The following is a 9,947-nucleotide window of genomic DNA, read 5'->3' on the forward strand; positions in this document are numbered from 1 at the left end:
TAGACCTCCATTATTTGAATGTCAGCAGACAGCAAGAAGCCTCCCAGATCTAAAAAAGTACTCCAGAGTGTTGTTCAGCATGGGGGTGAGTAGAAAATGAAGGCTAATCATGTTTTGGGTGTACTATTCCTTTACACATAAGTCTGCAGTTAGAGCTGTGAAGACACTATGTTATGAACTGGCTTTGGATCTGATTTATTAGTCATGATGAGTAGCTAAAACATACAGTTCAACAAAAGCAGACTTTTTATTTAGAACTAAAATATGAAGAAAATCTTTGGAATTATTTGTGTTTCACAGTTTAGAATCCTATCAGATTTTCAGCTAGTTTGTTTGGATTAAAGCTAAAGGGAACTTCCTGTTTGTAACTGAGAACATTGGATTAAAATATGGAGACTTTCAGGGTTATTTTAGGTCCACGGTGGGAATTTCCACTGGGAGACCTCCTGACTGACCGATCCAGTTACCAAACACTGTCATGCTGTTTAAAGCAGTTTTCTAAAAGGTGACATCATCCCACTGAGATGATGTTGGGGGAAAGAAAGAGTTTTTTATTTTTGCAGAGAAACTAAGCATTTGAACACCCTGCTATTTTGCAAGTGCTCCCTCTAAGAAATCGTGGAGGAGTCTGAAATTGTCATCATAGGTGCATTTCCACTGGGAGAGACATAATCCTCCCAAAAAAATCCAGAATTATATGTGATTTTTTTCAAATACTTATTTTCCTCACTTTATGTCTGAGTTTTAATTATCTTTTTTATTTGAATTTCTGCTTTATGTTATCACCTATCATAAATTACTGATTGCTGTTTTTCTTCTCAGTGAGCATCTGTTTTTTTATGTAGGAAACCCAATATTTCTGCTTGCTTTGCATATAGAAATTATTTAAATCATTCACAGAAGCACAATTATTCAAAAATGAAGTAATTTGTGATCCTGAAAGCATTTGGAATTATGGATTATGTTTAAGAACACTGATACGAGTGCACAGCTCTGAGGTGCTCCTTGGTTGATCATATTACTCAGCCACCAGCAGCAGCGGTTCTGTGTTCTCATTATATAACATATTATTTTCATATTTGCTGACTCTTACTTATTTAATCAAATTTATTAAACTGATAACTGTTGTATTAATAACATATAGATGCACTATTTTATAAAACCCAAACTATCTCCAATTCAAACCCAAAAGTAAAAGTCCCTAGATCTTAAAACAGATAAGATAATTAAAGTCGTAGGGAAATCTTATTTAAAGATCAAATCATTTTGACTTAAACATGTTTATAAATGTACTCTTTATCAAACTATATTGTCCCAAAAGTTAGAAAATTTCTATTTTAAAAAATATCCTGTCTTAAAATCTGTGTTTTTTTTCCTTCGTTATCTTATGCAGGTCAGTTATATGTCAGCCTGTACATCTAAATTCGGCCAATCATATATCAACGTTCATCTGTCAATCTGATTTTTTCCATCATAGCATCTTGATTCATATGTCGCAGCTAATATACGCAACGGTTTAAATAAGAATCATTAATTCTTCATGTGTTCATGGGGATGGACGTCTGTGTCTTCAGCAGGCGTAGAGCTAACAGAACTGGCAGCGTTGCGAGGCAAGGGCTCAAACATGTACGGCTGGAAGCCTTCTACACCAAACCAAGCTTCTGCCGCCCTGGCGTCCTCTTCCACAGCATCTTCATCCCCACTTTCCTCCTCTAAATAAAAAATGGATGACGGAGGAGACTCATCCAGGACCTCCAACATGAAACTCTCCTCCTCTTGCATGTTTCCTCTGTCCATAGCGTTCCTTGACAGTGTCGTTTCTAAGTCACCAATTTAGTGCTACTTGGTCCCAATGGAATTTCCCATTGGGAACCTGCTAGCACTAAGTTGCTAACTGGTTAGCAAGATGCTTCCAATAAACCGGCAACAACCAAACTTGCTTGCGATTGATTGATTTACTTTAAACTAAGGGTTCAAGATGGCTTCCATTAGATTAAACCCTGATGATAAAGCAGGAGCCCAGTGTTCAGCCTTGTGGTTCTCCTCTAACACATTCATCAAGTTCTTAATTTAGCTAAACAAACTAAAGATTTTAAGGAGTTTTTGTGGTTTGAATTCATCTTTCCTCATTTCCAGAGTGAAGCCTTCGACATTTACACGCTGTACTGCATGAATTACCCAAAGTAAGTACCTTCCTTGTTTCCTCAAAATATTTCTACCTTTTTTTCTTAACGCTGTTGCTTTCATTTTTTCTCTGAACCTCTTCCTCTGTTTGAAATATGATTGAGCGATTTACTAGTTTATGTATTTCCAGCAGTTTGTTTAATCTACCAGAGCTTTTGTTGATCCGTCCTTCAAGGGATGAACCCTGTAAAACATTTTTGTTTTTCTTTAGATTCATCCTTTCCTCCATTATATTAGTATATTTTGCACCTCTAAGACCTTTTTACAGTATGTCTTCACCTTCACCTATAATCTCTCTTTGTGGGATACTTTCAGTGAAGATAAACCTTTTTTTTTTCCAGGCCATCAGCAGATGTTTAACCAGCTTGGTTTTGTTTGCAAACAGCTTTGGCAGGATGTGTTCTACAAACAGACAAACGTCAGCAGCTTTCTCTGCTTTCCTTTATGTGTTCAACACTTTTGCTTTGATTTATGCCTTTCTGGGGCTGTTTCATACATCTGGTGTGAATTCATGTAAAAAAATGATTAGAACTAGATTCACTGGAGGGGAAGAAAATGAAAACTGTGCACAGCTCTTGCTTCACCTGCAGAGAGTTCAGGGTGTTTACCCTCTGGGACACCATCTGTGGCCTGGAGGGATCCTATTGAAATATCCAGCCTACCTCACCTTATTCCTCTGGATATTCACCTCCTTAACGAGCTGCAGGGGTCTGAGTCTGGTCCACCATGGTCAATTAGTCCCATGGAAAGATAGACTGTTAACAATCATAGACCTTGATGCAGCGAGGCTGAAAGAACGAGACTATGAAGCAGGAAGGCGCAGACTGAAGCCCAGTCAGCTCTGAAACGATGGTTGTTCTTTCAGAAGAACGCGCTACGTTTGGACGTCATGGAGGGAACCTTGTTCCATTGCAGAACAGGATCAAGTTTTCTAAATGGAAATTTGAGGGGGAAAAAAGAAACGCACTCTCAAAATTAAACTAAAAAAAGTATTAATTAAAAACAAGTTTTAAGTCTAATAAGTTTTTTTCTCAGCTTTTGATATTTAAATTTCATTTTTCAGATTCATTGTTCATATATCTTTTCAAGTTAAATGTTTATTATTATTTAAAACTTTGTATTTTTTTTATTTTTTTTTCTAATTAAATTTTTTCCCCAGTTTTTTAAAGCAGAATTCATATTTTCAAATAAATTTTTTCCTAATTTTATGATTTTAGTTTTAGTTTCTTCAGCAAATTATCTTAAAATGTATTTTTTCTATTTTCATTTGTTTTCATTTTATTTCCTCCACAATCTAAAAAGTATTTTAAAGTGTATTTTTAAACCATTTTTGTTTCATATTTATCATTTATGTTAAAACCTATTTTTCTACACATTTTTCTAGCTTAATTGTATATTTTGAAATCTTATTTTTTTTAATCATTATCTACGTTAATTTTTTTTCACAAAATGTATATTTTGAGTTTTTTGTAATTCAATTAGTTTAATTTATCAAATTTTATTTTCCTATATTTTTTTTTCAGATTCCTTTTAGTTTCTATTGTTCAGGTGGAGTTTTACGCAGAGTTTAACAGATGGTTTCATTGTTTTCTGATCATTTTTTATTGATCACATTCTCTTCACGTCATGCTACATAAGAAGCCGCACTCTCTACCAATGCTTTTTGCTTCTTTTAAAGGATAGCCCACCCCAAGAAAGTGAAGAGAATGTGATAAGAAAAGTGCAAGAATGCAATTTGTAAAACTTAATCTGAAAAATAAAAATTGGAAATAATAAATAGAAAATATGTAATCCGTAAGAATGAAATAATAATAAAAAAGATCTGAGAAAAAACAGCAAAGCTTCTCTCAAAACCCCTTTTATTGAATAATTTATCTTTATTTAAACTTTCTTTTCTTGCAACCATAATTTAACAAAATTGACGCCGTAGAAGTTCTGCAGAAGAAGAAGCATAAAATGTGGAGACGTGCTGACTGGGTGAGCTCTGGGTTCACTGGTCTGACAACAGAAAACTTCTCTACCGGTTTAATAGAGCTTTTAGAAAGCAACAGGCAGTGCGGAGCAAGGTGAAGACTTTCACTGAAACCCTGCAGCCATGTTTAGATGACCCCCGCCTGTGCACACATGACCTGATCTTAGCTGCAGGAACATGCAGACTGAGACACATCACAGAACGGGCAGCGATCCAGTCAGGCCAGCATCTGTTTGTCAGATTGTCGGAGAAAACGTTCCTTTGAGAATTCAACAGCAAACTGTCTGAGTCAAAGGAGGAGGACATGAGATGGTTGATGTGGTCGAAAAGGACGGACTGATCAAGGCCTTTCTCTGTTGGCCTCCAGGTCAGACATTTTTCCATTGTGTAGAAACAGGCCAAACAACAGAACTTCTCCTGGAATCCATATTGAACCCCCTTACACCCGGGCTGAAGGAGATGTAACCCTGAGACTTTGTTCAGCGTAATGCATCATAAAATGGCTGCTATTTAAACAGCAGCCTCCAGAGGTGGATCTATGGGGAGAGCAGACCCAGATGCTGAACTCGTTTATCCTGCTAAACTCCTCTTGGATAGAGAGGCGGAGTTGAGCTCCGAGGATTGATGAGCCGTAGCGTTTGGGAAGCAGGAGGTCGTCTCCCTGAAGCCAAGTTTGAGCAGAGCAGGGAACCCTTCCAGAGAATATCCAGGAGGAGCAGAGCAGGTTACTGGGTTTGAGTCAGATCGAACACCAGCGGAGGGTTCTGGTGGAACCCATTCACATCATTCTTTCATTCATGAAGCAGCCCTTTACCTTCTGAGTGATTTCCGGAAAGCTTCAGACTAACTTCCTCTCAGGGTTTTGCAGTTCGCTCTGCTGTTGGGAAAATCTATAAACTAATAGATCACTCTCTGAGGAACATTTTATTCTGCTCACCCCTCTGACGAGCCCATAGTGGATCACTTCCACACCTTAAGCCGGGCATACACTTTGCGATATTTTCAGTCGATGCACCCAGCTACAGTTCAAACTGTACAACGAAACCGCCGGGTTTAGAAGTTCATAGCTCACAATGCATGTTCTCACACTGTGCAGCGGTGAAAAATTCTTGCACGACTGGAAAATTGTCCAGAAAAGGGCAAAAATCGTACAGTGTAAGCCCGGCTTTTACTGCTTTCTGTGCCAGAGAGAAAATATGGGATTTTAAAAGAAAATGGTCAAAGAGGTTAAACAGTTGCAAAGTATTACAGAGTTTGGGACCGGCTAAGGGGAGGGGGCCTTGTTCTACTGACAGGATTAATTGATCTGCTGAAACAAAGAAGCGGTACATAAGGATGTACATCAGCAATATCTGATGGGCACGGACGTAAAAAGTCCAAAAAACAATGTTATGATTCAATACACCAACATTCATCAGGCACTAGGACCAAGCAGACAACCGCAGCTCAAGCTGAAGCTTGTTTCCCTGAGTTTAGAACACCTGCAAGTTCCTGATTGACCCACCATCTTTCTTTGTGTGATTGGCTGTGGCTGCTGTCACTCCTGAGAAAGTCACTTTAAAACTTCTGATGCGCCTCTGAATCTGGTCTGTGATTGGATGGTCAGAGCACTGCTGAAGTCCTACTCTCTACCATAACGAGAGCTGGATGGTCGCAATTGATCTCTGGTAGCTTTTGGATTTTTGAGATAACCTAAAAGGTCCAGGAGTTACGGCTGATTTAAACTCAGAAATCAGGTCTTGTGTGACCCCCACCTCAGATGTATTAATTTACACAAATCTTTGAATCAGTGTCATGTGTGTGTGTTTGGTTATTAGACTCACAGGCAGGATATGTGAAAAAAAAAAGAAAGAGAGACATAAGAGACTTCATTAAAAGTCAAAGCGTAATTTACATTCAAAGAAATGTCAACAGCCTCCTAAAACACCTTCAGTTGCTCCATAAAGCAGCAGATCCACTTCAAGATCGCCCTCCGCATTATAAAGTTCTCAATTAACGTGTAAAATATATACATTTTATTAAAACTGCTGATAAATCAAATGTATAATTGTTATATATAACTTAATATAAGTCCATAATAATTGTAAAGCTATGTGATTTTAATGTACATTGATTGTTGATCCCAAAATTTCCAACTGTTCATGTCATGCATCTATATATTTAGTCATTAGAGGGAAAGCAGAGATGCAAGAGAAAGAGGAGAAAATAAAACACAGAAGAAAATACTTGATACTAACTTAAAACTGTGGAGATATGATCAAACTTAGGTGTTCCAGTTTAAAGTTGTGCAGCAGCATTTTGAACTATCTGCAGACGGGCAATGAAAGATATACTAACACCAAAATAAAGTAAATGTTTTAAGTCAGGAGAGTTGACCAAAGTGCTTTACACTACATTCAGTCATTCACACACACATTAATGCTGGCAAGCTAATTTGTAGCCACAGCTGCCCTGGGGCTCACTGACAGAAGTGATGCTGCTGTACTCTGGTGCCACCGGGCCCTCTGACCACCATCAGTAAGCAATGCAGGCGAGGGGTCTTGCCCAAGGACGCAACGCCACTGAAAGCCAGAGCTTGAACCGTCAACCTTTCGATTTCAATGCGAACTCCTACACCAGACGCAACTGTCGCCCTGCGTTAAAGCAATCGAGTGGATAAAAGCCTGGATCTCCGTCTCAAAGCGTGCTTGCTAGTGGAATAAGATGGTTATGTTTAAAATAATAATAATAAAAAACATATTTGTTTACTTATTTCCAGTACAGAATACCTAATTATCTTCTTTTATTAAAAAATCTCTTTCCATTGACCGAACATTTTATTTACCTGCTGAAATAAAAGTTATTTTAAGATAAGTTTTTAAAGCACAAATGAAAAGAAGGCGATTTTCATACCAGGAATACTGAAATCAATCAAAAATAAAATTGGAAACAAATCAAAATTATACTGAGGTTCATCAATTCGGGATGGAGGCCCAGTCAGGATGAAACCAGGATTAGATTTCCTTTCTTCTTAGATTCTCATTAATGTGTAAAAACCACAGGTGCTTCTTTAACAAACATTTTTTAGAGCATCAGAGGAGCTGTTAGCTCTGAGTGGATGAGCTGGATGCAGCTGCAGTCAGTCTGTCTGAAACGCCTCCTCCGGTCCTCCTCGGTTAGAAAATGTGAAACTGTATCCCAGACAGGGAACCATCATCCTGAGGTGTAGAAGAAGATAAATCACTTTGCTGTTCATGTTCAGCTGCAGAGCCGAGCACAGAGGAGTTATTCAGAGCATCTCTGGTGAACGTTTTTCAGGAAGACATATGCTTCGCGTTCGTCTTGCAGAGATGACTGTTTATGTGCGGCTCAAGTGCGTTTCTGTCAAATGACGGATTACAGCTCCATCTCTGGGAGCCTGCGGACCATTTTCTGCTGGTTCTGCTCCAAACTTTGCTCTGACTGTGAACATTTGGGCTTTTTCCTGCTCATTCCTAAAGAGTGAAACCAGTTTCACTGCTTCCAGAGGTTAGAGAGTTAGGATGTTAAAGCTTTGGTTGGTCCCTGATCGTCTGAGCTGTAACTGTTTCCAGAACATAAAGCTTGTCGTTCTGGTTCACTGAACCTCATCATGATGAAACTTTGGGCCCAAATGACTCTACAATCATTGCACTCAAAGAATCTGCAAACATCAACATGCAAACCAATCAATAAGGAAATAATAACTGCAAACTGAACTGAAACACTTGCCAATTCAAAACAACTTTGTACATTTATTAAACTTAAATGTAATAGTGTAATGTTTAACTAATCCAAAACTGTTTTTATTTGCAGTGGTAGCTCTGTCCACTTGAGGTCTGTGCGGGTTTGCGACCGTCCGGCGCGTAGTCAGGATTTTTTTGAGGTTCACGACGGCGGTTGTAGAACCTCTGCCCGGGGGGCGTGGTCACGCACAGAGACAGATTTGACAGCTGCAGAGGCTATGCGTCAGAAGCATAAATTGGCCTAAAGTCTACGAGTACCCCTGGTTGGACGTAGGAGTTTGCCCTTTAAGTGGAAGGTTGTTGGTTCAAGCCTTGGCTGTCAAAGTTGCTCTACTACTTATCAGCATTTTGGTCAAAGTGACCAATTTGTATTGATTTACCATTTTACCAAAAAAAAACGACCAAATTAGATTAGTTGCTTTAACCAAAGGATTGGATGGACACATAACTAGCAAACAAGTTGGTAAAATTCAACCAATTTTTTTGGCTTTTTTGGCTAATCTGATTTTAAAATGGTTCTTTGAAGTTGCAGTTATTAACTAGTAAATACAACTAATTACTTAGAGTATTTTAATTTGATACTTTGGGTTTTGATTGAAATAAAGTTAATACAGATAAAGAATAGATCCTCATCTAGTAGAATGTAAAGTTGTATAAAATGATTGAACAGAGTAGATGTTAGCGGTTCCAGTCCTCCTGCTTTTTCATTAAAGGCTCCTAAAGAACATGGAGAGAAAAACAGAGAGATAATTCCTCTGTTTGGTGTCTTGGAAGCAGGAATGTATCTGAAACATTTAGTAAACCAGGACGTGGATCCCTGCGTTTCAACCTGGTCCGGTGGAGCAGCTCAGATTTGGTAACTGTTATTGATTTATTTCTATAAATAAGGGGGAAGCATCAGGATTCCTTTTCTCAAAGATGATTATTTCCTCTAATCCAAGGAAGTTTCCACATTTTCTAAGTTAGTTCTTATTAAACACAGATCATTTTCTGTTTAAAGACAAACTTTTCTATCTTGTAGGATTCTATTTTATTGTTATTTCCTCTTAATAGATTTTCTTCTCATTAGTTTGTGTTCATTTGATGAAACTGTGGATGAATGGAAGTTTACATTTGCTGAAGAGCTGCAGCCGCTCTGCTGATCTCCTGATGCCTGTAAAAGATATTAAAGCAGCTCAGAATCCCTCATGTTCCTTCTTTGATTAACGTCTATGTGGAGGAAAACAACCATGGCTCCCTATTCCCATCGGTACCCTGACCTCCTTCCCCACATCCTTCGCTCCTTCCCTGCCTGCTGCCTTCTTCCTGTCTCTCCACTGGTGTCCAAGGTTTCCTGTTGTCATGGATATTTTTGCAGACATCTCAGGACTCCTCTTTTTGTCGTCTTTATTGCATGTTTTCATTGATGCTGTGATGAATGTTGTAGAAAAGGATCCAGAATGGTTCTACCAATGTCTAGAGTTGAATTAAATCTGCTTAGCGTTTCTAACTATTGCATAATTGAGCAATTATATTTGTTAAACAGCTGTGAGCTGCCTCCATCTTCCCTTCATAGCTTCTATCTGCTGTTTTCCCTCCTTCCTTCTCTTCTGCTCCATCCCAGTTTCTTACTAAACTCTCCAGCCTTCACATTGAATCTTTAAGCCTTAAACTCTCCTGTCTGATGTGCAGAGAAAGTTTCGGCCCTGTTGGGTAGGCTGTAATGTCTCCATCTGTGTCCCCCTCCCCTACAGTTCAGTGGCAGTCCTGAGGGAGTGCATGAAGAACGGCAGTTTGGTGCGTTTCTTCCAAGAGAGACAGGCGACCCTGAATCACTCGTTACCCCTGGAAACGTATCTTCTAAAGCCGGTGCAGAGGATCCTCAAATACCACCTGCTGCTACAGGTAAGACGGACGATGTGCTGAAATGAGGGCTTTTAAGGTTAGGGCTGCCTACTTCATCCCGCTGGACATGTCCATACAAAGCACACAACTGAGCTCAGAGTCTATGAGGTCAGAGGTCAACCAAAAAGGCAAACGCACAATTAATGGTCATCTTAGCACTTTAA

General features: G+C 38.9%; 1 protein-coding gene across 4 annotated transcripts in view; it reads left to right on the plus strand.

The window, feature by feature from the left end:
* The first annotated feature begins 2,057 nt into the window (after positions 1-2,057).
* The window catches only part of LOC107097864 (mucin-5AC-like), a 51,425-nt gene continuing 43,535 nt past the window's right edge, over positions 2,058-9,947 (plus strand). For all 4 annotated transcript variants that reach the window (XM_015395189.1, XM_015395190.1, XM_015395192.1 and 1 more), the window contains exons 1-2: positions 2,058-2,183; positions 9,633-9,783. In XM_015395189.1, the coding sequence (XP_015250675.1) occupies positions 2,170-2,183; positions 9,633-9,783 (165 nt within the window). In that variant the 5' untranslated portion in view covers positions 2,058-2,169. The remainder of the gene's footprint in view (positions 2,184-9,632; positions 9,784-9,947) is intronic.

This window comes from Cyprinodon variegatus, unplaced genomic scaffold (assembly GCF_000732505.1).
Source record: "Cyprinodon variegatus isolate N-32 unplaced genomic scaffold, C_variegatus-1.0 Scaffold729, whole genome shotgun sequence".
Taxonomy (NCBI): domain Eukaryota; kingdom Metazoa; phylum Chordata; class Actinopteri; order Cyprinodontiformes; family Cyprinodontidae; genus Cyprinodon; species Cyprinodon variegatus.